Source organism: Cebidichthys violaceus, unplaced genomic scaffold, assembly GCF_023349555.1.
Source record: "Cebidichthys violaceus isolate CVI_PGR_0920_01 unplaced genomic scaffold, fCebVio1.0.p SCAF_3, whole genome shotgun sequence".
NCBI lineage: Eukaryota > Metazoa > Chordata > Actinopteri > Perciformes > Stichaeidae > Cebidichthys > Cebidichthys violaceus.
Window position 1 is genome coordinate 15,354,979 of NW_027176483.1, and position 16,574 is coordinate 15,371,552.

At 41.6% G+C, this 16,574-nt stretch overlaps 3 protein-coding genes across 3 annotated transcripts in view; all 3 read right to left on the reverse strand.

Annotated features, from left to right (window-relative positions):
- Nucleotides 1–16,574, reverse strand: part of LOC137881104 (receptor-type tyrosine-protein phosphatase eta-like) — a 45,994-nt gene that overhangs the window by 15,063 nt on the left and 14,357 nt on the right. The gene's annotated exons all lie outside the window — the stretch shown is intronic.
- LOC137881887 (receptor-type tyrosine-protein phosphatase eta-like) lies at nucleotides 569–7,008 on the reverse strand. The gene is made up of 6 exons (XM_068724072.1): nucleotides 6,639–7,008; nucleotides 5,184–5,441; nucleotides 4,748–5,008; nucleotides 3,293–3,550; nucleotides 1,402–1,659; nucleotides 569–585 (listed from the first exon to the last, which is right to left on the reverse strand). Exons 1-6 carry the CDS (start codon nucleotides 6,847–6,849, stop codon nucleotides 569–571), a joined length of 1,263 nt encoding a protein of 420 aa, XP_068580173.1. The 5' UTR covers nucleotides 6,850–7,008.
- On the reverse strand, nucleotides 8,444–14,994 carry LOC137881888 (receptor-type tyrosine-protein phosphatase eta). Its single transcript, XM_068724073.1, has 8 exons — nucleotides 14,988–14,994; nucleotides 14,639–14,896; nucleotides 12,748–13,005; nucleotides 12,312–12,572; nucleotides 10,857–11,114; nucleotides 10,421–10,681; nucleotides 8,966–9,223; nucleotides 8,444–8,790 (listed from the first exon to the last, which is right to left on the reverse strand). Exons 1-8 carry the CDS (start codon nucleotides 14,992–14,994, stop codon nucleotides 8,522–8,524), a joined length of 1,830 nt encoding a protein of 609 aa, XP_068580174.1. The 3' UTR covers nucleotides 8,444–8,521.

Consider the following 16,574-nt stretch of genomic DNA (forward strand, 5'->3'; position numbering starts at 1 on the left):
GTGTGATTCATCATCTTACTTGCATGGTGAAAAATCTCAGACACTTCACTTTCTGTTTGGTTATCTCCAGCCACTGCTATGACAGTAAATTGTAAAGCACTCCAGCATTCAGCTCAGTGACGTTCATTTTTGTTTCAAAGACACTGACACTATAGTTAGTTGTTCCATCAGTCCACTGTACTCTATAGAAGGAGCTGTTTCCCTCTGGTTTAGTCCACATTACAGATATAGAGGAAGTTGTGATTCTACCAACAGTGAGGTTTCTGACTACAGCAGGCTCTGTGAGTTAAAAGGTGTTATATGAGGAAATAAAGAGTTTTTGAAATAATGTCCTCGTGCAAACTCTTCTTTGAGTTTAAGTCTCAATAGTAACAGTGCAATCAGACACATGTTGCACCAGAAACATTATCAATCTGCTTCCAAGCAGCTGGAAGTTCATCCAGCATCTTTGTTTTGTCACACTTCAAAACGCCGACACCCATCATCATCTTCAACAAGTGACCAAAACACCTCATCTGACTTCTGATACAACAGAGTAACAGATGTTTGACGTAAAGACTTCCCTGGATCAATGAGCCTCGCGCCCTGAAAATGAGGCAAACCACCTTGAGGAGAAACATCATTCAACTGCTGTCTCCATGACCTCCATCTTGTCTCAACAGAGTTTCTGCCCAAACCTGATAGTGAAAAGTGAACTGGACCAAAAACAATCCAGACCTTTGCTTCACAGGTGAGCTCTCTTGTCATCACCATGGTCCAGTACGACAACAGCATCACTGTGATGCACAAACCAGCAGTCAATGACTTCTCTGTTGAGAGGACTCATCACTCTACAACTAAACTTTTCTTATAGAAACCTCAGAGTTTCATCCTGCTTGTGATCACTGCAGACAGTCTTCTCCAATAGATGTCTTCAGCAGACTCTCATTACCGTACTTTATGAACCATATTAAATGCTTACTTACTTGTGTATTGAGAAACAGAGGCACTCTGTCCATCAGTACTGCCTTCATCTGTCACTGCAGTAACAGTTATTTCATACTGGACACCAGCAGTCAGGTTAGTAATGGTTTTATGTGTTTGAGTCACATTGTCACTGCCAGTTACAATTCCATTAGTCCACTGTACTCTATAGAAAGAGCTGTTTCCCTCTGGTTTAGTCCACATCACAGACATAGAGGATGTCGTGATATTAGTGACAGTGATATTCCGGACTACTTCAGGCTCTGTGAGCGCAGGATGAATATAAGATGAGGGAGGAAAACAAACTAATTTAGAGTCAACAAAAACAAATACAAAACCTACACTTTAGTGTGATTCATGACAAAAGAGCGCAGTTACACATCCAAAAAGCTACAACCGGAAAAAGCTGTAATGCAAAATAAAGCGTCATTTCGTTACTTGTGACTGAGGTGAACGTGTGACGGTGTCCTTCTGTCTTATCGTCTCCGGCGACGGCATTGACTGAGATTGTGTAGCTAGTGCCAGGGATTAGGTCTGAGAGCACGGCAAAGGTTTTGTTGGTGTAAACAATCTTGGGCGCTCCACCATCATGCCACTCCAACCTGTACTTGAACACCTCACCCAGAGGTGAGGTCCAGTTCAGAGAGATGGAGGAGGTGTTTGTGGACACAGTAGGTTCCCCAATTTCACCAGGTCCTAAAGCAAAGAGGAGGAGAGGAGAGGACCATTCTCTATGAGTACAATCTGTATCACTTGGTGTAATTGTGACGTTTTAAAAAAAACTCACCAAACATCGATAAAGCCAAATACATTACGTGTGTTTTTTTATATAAACCTTGTTCTTGTAATAATTGTTTCCCCCTTAGTTTATAGTGTATGAAGTAAGCATGAGGCACCAAATGGACTACGAGCACTGCCATTAACAAAAGTGTGATTCATCATCTTACTTGCATGGTGAAAAATCTCAGACACTTCACTTTCTGTTTGGTTATCTCCAGCCACTGCTATGACAGTAAATTGTAAAGCACTCCAGCATTCAGCTCAGTGACGTTCATTTTTGTTTCAAAGACACTGACACTATAGTTAGTTGTTCCATCAGTCCACTGTACTCTATAGAAGGAGCTGTTTCCCTCTGGTTTAGTCCACATTACAGATATAGAGGAAGTTGTGATTCTACCAACAGTGAGGTTTCTGACTACAGCAGGCTCTGTGAGTTAAAAGGTGTTATATGAGGAAATAAAGAGTTTTTGAAATAATGTCCTCGTGCAAACTCTTCTTTGAGTTTAAGTCTCAATAGTAACAGTGCAATCAGACATATGTTGCACCAGAAACATTATCAATCTGCTTCCAAGCAGCTGGAAGTTCATCCAGCATCTTTGTGTTATCACACTTCAAAACGCTGACACCCATCATCATCTTCAACAAGTGACCAAAACACCTCATCTGACTTCTGATACAACAGAGTAACAGATGTTTGACGTAAAGACTTCCCTGGATCAATGAGCCTCGCACCCTGAAAATGAGGCAAACCACCTTGAGGAGAAACATCATTCAACTGCTGTCTCCATGACCTCCATCTTGTCTCAACAGAGTTTCTGCCCAAACCTGATAGTGAAAAGTGAACTGGACCAAAAACAATCCAGACCTTTGCTTCACAGGTGAGCTCTCTTGTCATCACCATGGTCCAGTACGACAACAGCATCACTGTGATGCACAAACCAGCAGTCAATGACTTCTCTGTTGAGAGGACTCATCACTCTACAACTAAACTTTTCTTATAGAAACCTCAGAGTTTCATCCTGCTTGTGATCACTGCAGACAGTCTTCTCCAATAGATGTCTTCAGCAGACTCTCATTACCGTACTTTACGAACCATATTAAATGCTTACTTACTTGTGTATTGAGAAACAGAGGCACTCTGTCCATCAGTACTGCCTTCATCTGTCACTGCAGTAACAGTTATTTCATACTGGACACCAGCAGTCAGGTTAGTAATGGTTTTATGTGTTTGAGTCACATTGTCACTGCCAGTTACAATTCCATTAGTCCACTGTACTCTATAGAAAGAGCTGTTTCCCTCTGGTTTAGTCCACATCACAGACATAGAGGATGTCGTGATATTAGTGACAGTGATATTCCAGACTACTTCAGGCTCTGTGAGCGCAGGATGAATATAAGATGAGGGAGGAAAACAAACTAATTTAGAGTCAACAAAAACAAATACAAAACCTACACTTTAGTGTGATTCATGACAAAAGAGCGCAGTTACACATCCAAAAAGCTACAACCGGAAAAAGCTGTAATGCAAAATAAAGCGTCATTTCGTTACTTGTGACTGAGGTGAACGTGTGACGGTGTCCTCCTGTCTTATCGTCTCCGGCGACGGCATTGACTGAGATTGTGTAGCTAGTGCCAGGGATTAGGTCTGAGAGCACGGCAAAGGTTTTGTTGGTGTAAACAATCTTGGGCGCTCCACCATCATGCCACTCCAACCTGTACTTGAACACCTCACCCAGAGGTGAGGTCCAGTTCAAAGAGATGGAGGAGGTGTTTGTGGACACAGTAGGTTCCCCAATTTCACCAGGTCCTAAAGCAAAGAGGAGGAGAGGAGAGGACCATTCTCTATGAGTACAATCTGTATCACTTGGTGTAATTGTGACGTTTTAAAAAAAACTCACCAAACATCGATAAAGCCAAATACATTACGTGTGTTTTTTTATATAAACCTTGTTCTTGTAATAATTGTTTCCCCCTTAGTTTATAGTGTATGAAGTAAGCATGAGGCACCAAATGGACTACGAGCACTGCCATTAACAAAAGTGTGATTCATCATCTTACTTGCATGGTGAAAAATCTCAGACACTTCACTTTCTGTTTGGTTATCTCCAGCCACTGCTATGACAGTAAATTGTAAAGCACTCCAGCATTCAGCTCAGTGACGTTCATTTTTGTTTCAAAGACACTGACACTATAGCTAGTTGTTCCATCAGTCCACTGTACTCTATAGAAGGAGCTGTTTCCCTCTGGTTTAGTCCACATTACAGATATAGAGGAAGTTGTGATTCTACCAACAGTGAGGTTTCTGACTACAGCAGGCTCTGTGAGTTAAAAGGTGTTATATGAGGAAATAAAGAGTTTTTGAAATAATGTCCTCGTGCAAACTCTTCTTTGAGTTTAAGTCTCAATAGTAACAGTGCAATCAGACACATGTTGCACCAGAAACATTATCAATCTGCTTCCAAGCAGCTGGAAGTTCATCCAGCATCTTTGTGTTGTCACACTTCAAAACACCGACACCCATCATCATCTTCAACAAGTGACCAAAACACCTCATTTGACTTCTGATACAACAGAGTAACAGATGTTTGACGTAAAGACTTCCCTGGATCAATGAGCCTTGCACCCTGAAAATGAGGCAAACCACCTTGAGGAGAAACATCATTCAACTGCTGTCTCCATGACCTCCATCTTGTCTCAACAGAGTTTCTGCCCAAACCTGATAGTGAAAAGTGAACTGGACCAAAAACAATCCAGACCTTTGCTTCACAGGTGAGCTCTCTTGTCATCACCATGGTCCAGTACGACAACAGCATCACTGTGATGCACAAACCAGCAGTCAATGACTTCTCTGTTGAGAGGACTCATCACTCTACAACTAAACTTTTCTTATAGAAACCTCAGAGTTTCATCCTGCTTGTGATCACTGCAGACAGTCTTCTCCAATAGATGTCTTCAGCAGACTCTCATTACCGTACTTTATGAACCATATTAAATGCTTACTTACTTGTGTATTGAGAAACAGAGGCACTCTGTCCATCAGTACTGCCTTCATCTGTCACTGCAGTAACAGTTATTTCATACTGGACACCAGCAGTCAGGTTAGTAATGGTTTTATGTGTTTGAGTCACATTGTCACTGCCAGTTACAATTCCATTAGTCCACTGTACTCTATAGAAAGAGCTGTTTCCCTCTGGTTTAGTCCACATCACAGACATAGAGGATGTCGTGATATTAGTGACAGTGATATTCCGGACTACTTCAGGCTCTGTGAGCGCAGGATGAATATAAGATGAGGGAGGAAAACAAACTAATTTAGAGTCAACAAAAACAAATACAAAACCTACACTTTAGTGTGATTCATGACAAAAGAGCGCAGTTACACATCCAAAAAGCTACAACCGGAAAAAACTGTAATGCAAAATAAAGCGTCATTTCGTTACTTGTGACTGAGGTGAACGTGTGACGGTGTCCTTCTGTCTTATCGTCTCCGGCGACGGCATTGACTGAGATTGTGTAGCTAGTGCCAGGGATTAGGTCTGAGAGCACGGCAAAGGTTTTGTTGGTGTAAACAATCTTGGGCGCTCCACCATCATGCCACTCCAACCTGTACTTGAACACCTCACCCAGAGGTGAGGTCCAGTTCAAAGAGATGGAGGAGGTGTTTGTGGACACAGTAGGTTCCCCAATTTCACCAGGTCCTAAAGCAAAGAGGAGGAGAGGAGAGGACCATTCTCTATGAGTACAATCTGTATCACTTGGTGTAATTGTGACGTTTTAAAAAAAACTCACCAAACATTGATAAAGCCAAATACATTACGTGTGTTTTTTTATATAAACCTTGTTCTTGTAATAATTGTTTCCCCCTTAGTTTATAGTGTATGAAGTAAGCATGAGGCACCAAATGGACTACGAGCACTGCCATTAACAAAAGTGTGATTCATCATCTTACTTGCATGGTGAAAAATCTCAGACACTTCACTTTCTGTTTGGTTATCTCCAGCCACTGCTATGACAGTAAATTGTAAAGCACTCCAGCATTCAGCTCAGTGACGTTCATTTTTGTTTCAAAGACACTGACACTATAGTTAGTTGTTCCATCAGTCCACTGTACTCTATAGAAGGAGCTGTTTCCCTCTGGTTTAGTCCACATTACAGATATAGAGGAAGTTGTGATTCTACCAACAGTGAGGTTTCTGACTACAGCAGGCTCTGTGAGTTAAAAGGTGTTATATGAGGAAATAAAGAGTTTTTGAAATAATGTCCTCGTGCAAACTCTTCTTTGAGTTTAAGTCTCAATAGTAACAGTGCAATCAGACACATGTTGCACCAGAAACATTATCAATCTGCTTCCAAGCAGCTGGAAGTTCATCCAGCATCTTTGTGTTGTCACACTTCAAAACGCCGACACCCATCATCATCTTCAACAAGTGACCAAAACACCTCATCTGACTTCTGATACAACAGAGTAACAGATGTTTGACATAAAGACTTCCCTGGATCAATGAGCCTCGCACCCTGAAAATGAGGCAAACCACCTTGAGGAGAAACATCATTCAACTGCTGTCTCCATGACCTCCATCTTGTCTCAACAGAGTTTCTGCCCAAACCTGATAGTGAAAAGTGAACTGGACCAAAAACAATCCAGACCTTTGCTTCACAGGTGAGCTCTCTTGTCATCACCATGGTCCAGTACGACAACAGCATCACTGTGATGCACAAACCAGCAGTCAATGACTTCTCTGTTGAGAGGACTCATCACTCTACAACTAAACTTTTCTTATAGAAACCTCAGAGTTTCATCCTGCTTGTGATCACTGCAGACAGTCTTCTCCAATAGATGTCTTCAGCAGACTCTCATTACCGTACTTTACGAACCATATTAAATGCTTACTTACTTGTGTATTGAGAAACAGAGGCACTCTGTCCATCAGTACTGCCTTCATCTGTCACTGCAGTAACAGTTATTTCATACTGGACACCAGCAGTCAGGTTAGTAATGGTTTTATGTGTTTGAGTCACATTGTCACTGCCAGTTACAATTCCATTAGTCCACTGTACTCTATAGAAAGAGCTGTTTCCCTCTGGTTTAGTCCACATCACAGACATAGAGGATGTCGTGATATTAGTGACAGTGATATTCCGGACTACTTCAGGCTCTGTGAGCGCAGGATGAATATAAGATGAGGGAGGAAAACAAACTAATTTAGAGTCAACAAAAACAAATACAAAACCTACACTTTAGTGTGATTCATGACAAAAGAGCGCAGTTACACATCCAAAAAGCTACAACCGGAAAAAGCTGTAATGCAAAATAAAGCGTCATTTCGTTACTTGTGACTGAGGTGAACGTGTGACGGTGTCTTTCTGTCTTATCGTCTCCGGCGACGGCATTGACTGAGATTGTGTAGCTAGTGCCAGGGATTAGGTCTGAGAGCACGGCAAAGGTTTTGTTGGTGTAAACAATCTTGGGCGCTCCACCATCATGCCACTCCAACCTGTACTTGAACACCTCACCCAGAGGTGATGTCCAGTTCAAAGAGATGGAGGAGGTGTTTGTGGACACAGTAGGTTCCCCAATTTCACCAGGTCCTAAAGCAAAGAGGAGGAGAGGAGAGGACCATTCTCTATGAGTACAATCTGTATCACTTGGTGTAATTGTGACGTTTTAAAAAAAACTCACCAAACATCGATAAAGCCAAATACATTACGTGTGTTTTTTTATATAAACCTTGTTCTTGTAATAATTGTTTCCCCCTTAGTTTATAGTGTATGAAGTAAGCATGAGGCACCAAATGGACTACGAGCACTGCCATTAACAAAAGTGTGATTCATCATCTTACTTGCATGGTGAAAAATCTCAGACACTTCACTTTCTGTTTGGTTATCTCCAGCCACTGCTATGACAGTAAATTGTAAAGCACTCCAGCATTCAGCTCAGTGACGTTCATTTTTGTTTCAAAGACACTGACACTATAGTTAGTTGTTCCATCAGTCCACTGTACTCTATAGAAGGAGCTGTTTCCCTCTGGTTTAGTCCACATTACAGATATAGAGGAAGTTGTGATTCTACCAACAGTGAGGTTTCTGACTACAGCAGGCTCTGTGAGTTAAAAGGTGTTATATGAGGAAATAAAGAGTTTTTGAAATAATGTCCTCGTGCAAACTCTTCTTTGAGTTTAAGTCTCAATAGTAACAGTGCAATCAGACACATGTTGCACCAGAAACATTATCAATCTGCTTCCAAGCAGCTGGAAGTTCATCCAGCATCTTTGTGTTGTCACACTTCAAAACACCGACACCCATCATCATCTTCAACAAGTGACCAAAACACCTCATCTGACTTCTGATACAACAGAGTAACAGATGTTTGACGTAAAGACTTCCCTGGATCAATGAGCCTCGCACCCTGAAAATGAGGCAAACCACCTTGAGGAGAAACATCATTCAACTGCTGTCTCCATGACCTCCATCTTGTCTCAACAGAGTTTCTGCCCAAACCTGATAGTGAAAAGTGAACTGGACCAAAAACAATCCAGACCTTTGCTTCACAGGTGAGCTCTCTTGTCATCACCATGGTCCAGTACGACAACAGCATCACTGTGATGCACAAACCAGCAGTCAATGACTTCTCTGTTGAGAGGACTCATCACTCTACAACTAAACTTTTCTTATAGAAACCTCAGAGTTTCATCCTGCTTGTGATCACTGCAGACAGTCTTCTCCAATAGATGTCTTCAGCAGACTCTCATTACCGTACTTTATGAACCATATTAAATGCTTACTTACTTGTGTATTGAGAAACAGAGGCACTCTGTCCATCAGTACTGCCTTCATCTGTCACTGCAGTAACAGTTATTTCATACTGGACACCAGCAGTCAGGTTAGTAATGGTTTTATGTGTTTGAGTCACATTGTCACTGCCAGTTACAATTCCATTAGTCCACTGTACTCTATAGAAAGAGCTGTTTCCCTCTGGTTTAGTCCACATCACAGACATAGAGGATGTCGTGATATTAGTGACAGTGATATTCCGGACTACTTCAGGCTCTGTGAGCGCAGGATGAACATAAGATGAGGGAGGAAAACAAACTAATTTAGAGTCAACAAAAACAAATACAAAACCTACACTTTAGTGTGATTCATGACAAAAGAGCGCAGTTACACATCCAAAAAGCTACAACCGGAAAAAGCTGTAATGCAAAATAAAGCGTCATTTCGTTACTTGTGACTGAGGTGAACGTGTGACGGTGTCCTTCTGTCTTATCGTCTCCGGCGACGGCATTGACTGAGATTGTGTAGCTAGTGCCAGGGATTAGGTCTGAGAGCACGGCAAAGGTTTTGTTGGTGTAAACAATCTTGGGCGCTCCACCATCATGCCACTCCAACCTGTACTTGAACACCTCACCCAGAGGTGAGGTCCAGTTCAAAGAGATGGAGGAGGTGTTTGTGGACACAGTAGGTTCCCCAATTTCACCAGGTCCTAAAGCAAAGAGGAGGAGAGGAGAGGACCATTCTCTATGAGTACAATCTGTATCACTTGGTGTAATTGTGACGTTTTAAAAAAAACTCACCAAACATTGATAAAGCCAAATACATTACGTGTGTTTTTTTATATAAACCTTGTTCTTGTAATAATTGTTTCCCCCTTAGTTTATAGTGTATGAAGTAAGCATGAGGCACCAAATGGACTACGAGCACTGCCATTAACAAAAGTGTGATTCATCATCTTACTTGCATGGTGAAAAATCTCAGACACTTCACTTTCTGTTTGGTTATCTCCAGCCACTGCTATGACAGTAAATTGTAAAGCACTCCAGCATTCAGCTCAGTGACGTTCATTTTTGTTTCAAAGACACTGACACTATAGTTAGTTGTTCCATCAGTCCACTGTACTCTATAGAAGGAGCTGTTTCCCTCTGGTTTAGTCCACATTACAGATATAGAGGAAGTTGTGATTCTACCAACAGTGAGGTTTCTGACTACAGCAGGCTCTGTGAGTTAAAAGGTGTTATATGAGGAAATAAAGAGTTTTTGAAATAATGTCCTCGTGCAAACTCTTCTTTGAGTTTAAGTCTCAATAGTAACAGTGCAATCAGACACATGTTGCACCAGAAACATTATCAATCTGCTTCCAAGCAGCTGGAAGTTCATCCAGCATCTTTGTGTTGTCACACTTCAAAACACCGACACCCATCATCATCTTCAACAAGTGACCAAAACACCTCATCTGACTTCTGATACAACAGAGAAACAAATGTTTGACGTAAAGACTTCCCTGGATCAAGGAGCCTCGCACCCTGAAAATGAGGCAAACCACCTTGAGGAGAAACATCATTCAACTGCTGTCTCCATGACCTCCATCTTGTCTCAACAGAGTTTCTGCCCAAACCTGATAGTGAAAAGTGAACTGGACCAAAAACAATCCAGACCTTTGCTTCACAGGTGAGCTCTCTTGTCATCACCATGGTCCAGTACGACAACAGCATCACTGTGATGCACAAACCAGCAGTCAATGACTTCTCTGTTGAGAGGACTCATCACTCTACAACTAAACTTTTCTTATAGAAACCTCAGAGTTTCATCCTGCTTGTGATCACTGCAGACAGTCTTCTCCAATAGATGTCTTCAGCAGACTCTCATTACCGTACTTTATGAACCATATTAAATGCTTACTTACTTGTGTATTGAGAAACAGAGGCACTCTGTCCATCAGTACTGCCTTCATCTGTCACTGCAGTAACAGTTATTTCATACTGGACACCAGCAGTCAGGTTAGTAATGGTTTTATGTGTTTGAGTCACATTGTCACTGCCAGTTACAATTCCATTAGTCCACTGTACTCTATAGAAAGAGCTGTTTCCCTCTGGTTTAGTCCACATCACAGACATAGAGGATGTCGTGATATTAGTGACAGTGATATTCCGGACTACTTCAGGCTCTGTGAGCGCAGGATGAATATAAGATGAGGGAGGAAAACAAACTAATTTAGAGTCAACAAAAACAAATACAAAACCTACACTTTAGTGTGATTCATGACAAAAGAGCGCAGTTACACATCCTAAAAGCTACAACCGGAAAAAGCTGTAATGCAAAATAAAGCGTCATTTCGTTACTTGTGACTGAGGTGAACGTGTGACGGTGTCCTTCTGTCTTATCGTCTCCGGCGACGGCATTGACTGAGATTGTGTAGCTAGTGCCAGGGATTAGGTCTGAGAGCACGGCAAAGGTTTTGTTGGTGTAAACAATCTTGGGCGCTCCACCATCATGCCACTCCAACCTGTACTTGAACACCTCACCCAGAGGTGAGGTCCAGTTCAAAGAGATGGAGGAGGTGTTTGTGGACACAGTAGGTTCCCCAATTTCACCAGGTCCTAAAGCAAAGAGGAGGAGAGGAGAGGACCATTCTCTATGAGTACAATCTGTATCACTTGGTGTAATTGTGACGTTTTAAAAAAAACTCACCAAACATCGATAAAGCCAAATACATTACGTGTGTTTTTTTATATAAACCTTGTTCTTGTAATAATTGTTTCCCCCTTAGTTTATAGTGTATGAAGTAAGCATGAGGCACCAAATGGACTACGAGCACTGCCATTAACAAAAGTGTGATTCATCATCTTACTTGCATGGTGAAAAATCTCAGACACTTCACTTTCTGTTTGGTTATCTCCAGCCACTGCTATGACAGTAAATTGTAAAGCACTCCAGCATTCAGCTCAGTGACGTTCATTTTTGTTTCAAAGACACTGACACTATAGTTAGTTGTTCCATCAGTCCACTGTACTCTATAGAAGGAGCTGTTTCCCTCTGGTTTAGTCCACATTACAGATATAGAGGAAGTTGTGATTCTACCAACAGTGAGGTTTCTGACTACAGCAGGCTCTGTGAGTTAAAAGGTGTTATATGAGGAAATAAAGAGTTTTTGAAATAATGTCCTCGTGCAAACTCTTCTTTGAGTTTAAGTCTCAATAGTAACAGTGCAATCAGACACATGTTGCACCAGAAACATTATCAATCTGCTTCCAAGCAGCTGGAAGTTCATCCAGCATCTTTGTGTTGTCACACTTCAAAACGCCGACACCCATCATCATCTTCAACAAGTGACCAAAACACCTCATCTGACTTCTGATACAACAGAGTAACAGATGTTTGACGTAAAGACTTCCCTGGATCAATGAGCCTCGCACCCTGAAAATGAGGCAAACCACCTTGAGGAGAAACATCATTCAACTGCTGTCTCCATGACCTCCATCTTGTCTCAACAGAGTTTCTGCCCAAACCTGATAGTGAAAAGTGAACTGGACCAAAAACAATCCAGACCTTTGCTTCACAGGTGAGCTCTCTTGTCATCACCATGGTCCAGTACGACAACAGCATCACTGTGATGCACAAACCAGCAGTCAATGACTTCTCTGTTGAGAGGACTCATCACTCTACAACTAAACTTTTCTTATAGAAACCTCAGAGTTTCATCCTGCTTGTGATCACTGCAGACAGTCTTCTCCAATAGATGTCTTCAGCAGACTCTCATTACCGTACTTTATGAACCATATTAAATGCTTACTTACTTGTGTATTGAGAAACAGAGGCACTCTGTCCATCAGTACTGCCTTCATCTGTCACTGCAGTAACAGTTATTTCATACTGGACACCAGCAGTCAGGTTAGTAATGGTTTTATGTGTTTGAGTCACATTGTCACTGCCAGTTACAATTCCATTAGTCCACTGTACTCTATAGAAAGAGCTGTTTCCCTCTGGTTTAGTCCACATCACAGACATAGAGGATGTCGTGATATTAGTGACAGTGATATTCCGGACTACTTCAGGCTCTGTGAGCGCAGGATGAATATAAGATGAGGGAGGAAAACAAACTAATTTAGAGTCAACAAAAACAAATACAAAACCTACACTTTAGTGTGATTCATGACAAAAGAGCGCAGTTACACATCCAAAAAGCTACAACCGGAAAAAGCTGTAATGCAAAATAAAGCGTCATTTCGTTACTTGTGACTGAGGTGAACGTGTGACGGTGTCCTTCTGTCTTATCGTCTCCGGCGACGGCATTGACTGAGATTGTGTAGCTAGTGCCAGGGATTAGGTCTGAGAGCACGGCAAAGGTTTTGTTGGTGTAAACAATCTTGGGCGCTCCACCATCATGCCACTCCAACCTGTACTTGAACACCTCACCCAGAGGTGAGGTCCAGTTCAAAGAGATGGATGAGGTGTTTGTGGACACAGTAGGTTCCCCAATTTCACCAGGTCCTAAAGCAAAGAGGAGGAGAGGAGAGGACCATTCTCTATGAGTACAATCTGTATCACTTGGTGTAATTGTGACGTTTTAAAAAAAACTCACCAAACATCGATAAAGCCAAATACATTACGTGTGTTTTTTTATATAAACCTTGTTCTTGTAATAATTGTTTCCCCCTTAGTTTATAGTGTATGAAGTAAGCATGAGGCACCAAATGGACTACGAGCACTGCCATTAACAAAAGTGTGATTCATCATCTTACTTGCATGGTGAAAAATCTCAGACACTTCACTTTCTGTTTGGTTATCTCCAGCCACTGCTATGACAGTAAATTGTAAAGCACTCCAGCATTCAGCTCAGTGACGTTCATTTTTGTTTCAAAGACACTGACACTATAGTTAGTTGTTCCATCAGTCCACTGTACTCTATAGAAGGAGCTGTTTCCCTCTGGTTTAGTCCACATTACAGATATAGAGGAAGTTGTGATTCTACCAACAGTGAGGTTTCTGACTACAGCAGGCTCTGTGAGTTAAAAGGTGTTATATGAGGAAATAAAGAGTTTTTGAAATAATGTCCTCGTGCAAACTCTTCTTTGAGTTTAAGTCTCAATAGTAACAGTGCAATCAGACACATGTTGCACCAGAAACATTATCAATCTGCTTCCAAGCAGCTGGAAGTTCATCCAGCATCTTTGTGTTATCACACTTCAAAACGCTGACACCCATCATCATCTTCAACAAGTGACCAAAACACCTCATCTGACTTCTGATACAACAGAGTAACAGATGTTTGACGTAAAGACTTCCCTGGATCAATGAGCCTCGCACCCTGAAAATGAGGCAAACCACCTTGAGGAGAAACATCATTCAACTGCTGTCTCCATGACCTCCATCTTGTCTCAACAGAGTTTCTGCCCAAACCTGATAGTGAAAAGTGAACTGGACCAAAAACAATCCAGACCTTTGCTTCACAGGTGAGCTCTCTTGTCATCACCATGGTCCAGTACGACAACAGCATCACTGTGATGCACAAACCAGCAGTCAATGACTTCTCTGTTGAGAGGACTCATCACTCTACAACTAAACTTTTCTTATAGAAACCTCAGAGTTTCATCCTGCTTGTGATCACTGCAGACAGTCTTCTCCAATAGATGTCTTCAGCAGACTCTCATTACCGTACTTTATGAACCATATTAAATGCTTACTTACTTGTGTATTGAGAAACAGAGGCACTCTGTCCATCAGTACTGCCTTCATCTGTCACTGCAGTAACAGTTATTTCATACTGGACACCAGCAGTCAGGTTAGTAATGGTTTTATGTGTTTGAGTCACATTGTCACTGCCAGTTACAATTCCATTAGTCCACTGTACTCTATAGAAAGAGCTGTTTCCCTCTGGTTTAGTCCACATCACAGACATAGAGGATGTCGTGATATTAGTGACAGTGATATTCCGGACTACTTCAGGCTCTGTGAGCGCAGGATGAATATAAGATGAGGGAGGAAAACAAACTAATTTAGAGTCAACAAAAACAAATACAAAACCTACACTTTAGTGTGATTCATGACAAAAGAGCGCAGTTACACATCCAAAAAGCTACAACCGGAAAAAGCTGTAATGCAAAATAAAGCGTCATTTCGTTACTTGTGACTGAGGTGAACGTGTGACGGTGTCCTTCTGTCTTATCGTCTCCGGCGACGGCATTGACTGAGATTGTGTAGCTAGTGCCAGGGATTAGGTCTGAGAGCACGGCAAAGGTTTTGTTGGTGTAAACAATCTTGGGCGCTCCACCATCATGCCACTCCAACCTGTACTTGAACACCTCACCCAGAGGTGAGGTCCAGTTCAAAGAGATGGAGGAGGTGTTTGTGGACACAGTAGGTTCCCCAATTTCACCAGGTCCTAAAGCAAAGAGGAGGAGAGGAGAGGACCATTCTCTATGAGTACAATCTGTATCACTTGGTGTAATTGTGACGTTTTAAAAAAAACTCACCAAACATTGATAAAGCCAAATACATTACGTGTGTTTTTTTATATAAACCTTGTTCTTGTAATAATTGTTTCCCCCTTAGTTTATAGTGTATGAAGTAAGCATGAGGCACCAAATGGACTACGAGCACTGCCATTAACAAAAGTGTGATTCATCATCTTACTTGCATGGTGAAAAATCTCAGACACTTCACTTTCTGTTTGGTTATCTCCAGCCACTGCTATGACAGTAAATTGTAAAGCACTCCAGCATTCAGCTCAGTGACGTTCATTTTTGTTTCAAAGACACTGACACTATAGTTAGTTGTTCCATCAGTCCACTGTACTCTATAGAAGGAGCTGTTTCCCTCTGGTTTAGTCCACATTACAGATATAGAGGAAGTTGTGATTCTACCAACAGTGAGGTTTCTGACTACAGCAGGCTCTGTGAGTTAAAAGGTGTTATATGAGGAAATAAAGAGTTTTTGAAATAATGTCCTCGTGCAAACTCTTCTTTGAGTTTAAGTCTCAATAGTAACAGTGCAATCAGACACATGTTGCACCAGAAACATTATCAATCTGCTTCCAAGCAGCTGGAAGTTCATCCAGCATCTTTGTGTTGTCACACTTCAAAACGCCGACACCCATCATCATCTTCAACAAGTGACCAAAACACCTCATCTGACTTCTGATACAACAGAGTAACAGATGTTTGACGTAAAGACTTCCCTGGATCAATGAGCCTCGCACCCTGAAAATGAGGCAAACCACCTTGAGGAGAAACATCATTCAACTGCTGTCTCCATGACCTCCATCTTGTCTCAACAGAGTTTCTGCCCAAACCTGATAGTGAAAAGTGAACTGGACCAAAAACAATCCAGACCTTTGCTTCACAGGTGAGCTCTCTTGTCATCACCATGGTCCAGTACGACAACAGCATCACTGTGATGCACAAACCAGCAGTCAATGACTTCTCTGTTGAGAGGACTCATCACTCTACAACTAAACTTTTCTTATAGAAACCTCAGAGTTTCATCCTGCTTGTGATCACTGCAGACAGTCTTCTCCAATAGATGTCTTCAGCAGACTCTCATTACCGTACTTTATGAACCATATTAAATGCTTACTTACTTGTGTATTGAGAAACAGAGGCACTCTGTCCATCAGTACTGCCTTCATCTGTCACTGCAGTAACAGTTATTTCATACTGGACACCAGCAGTCAGGTTAGTAATGGTTTTATGTGTTTGAGTCACATTGTCACTGCCAGTTACAATTCCATTAGTCCACTGTACTCTATAGAAAGAGTTGTTTCCCTCTGGTTTAGTCCACATCACAGACATAGAGGATGTCGTGATATTAGTGACAGTGATATTCCGGACTACTTCAGGCTCTGTGAGCGCAGGATGAACACAAGATGAGGGAGAAAAACAAACAAATTTAGAGAGACAATGAAAAAAATTCTTTCTGTACCAAAGTAGAAAACCCTACACTTGACTGTGATTCATGACAGAAGAGCACAGAGGGGAGGAGAGGACCAAACCACTCTCTACAAATAAAATCTGTATGACTGTGTAATTGTGATGTGCTGTAGCGATATATAGATGCAAAAA

Excerpts from the sequence above, each read along its gene's own strand:
- LOC137881887 (XM_068724072.1), bottom strand. The coding sequence starts at position 6,849 with ATGTCTGTGATGTGGACTAAACCAGAGGGAAACAGCTCTTTCTATAGA. Across the intron at positions 3,551-4,747 it reads CTCTGTTTCTCAATACACAA|GACCTGGTGAAATTGGGGAA; the intron begins GTAAGTAAGCAT and ends TCTTTGCTTTAG. Across the intron at positions 1,660-3,292 it reads CACGTTCACCTCAGTCACAA|GACCTGGTGAAATTGGGGAA; the intron begins GTAACGAAATGA and ends TCTTTGCTTTAG.
- LOC137881888 (XM_068724073.1), bottom strand. Across the intron at positions 13,006-14,638 it reads CACGTTCACCTCAGTCACAA|GACCTGGTGAAATTGGGGAA; the intron begins GTAACGAAATGA and ends TCTTTGCTTTAG. Across the intron at positions 12,573-12,747 it reads CACGTTCACCTCAGTCACAA|AGCCTGAAGTAGTCCGGAAT; the intron begins GTAACGAAATGA and ends CTGCGCTCACAG.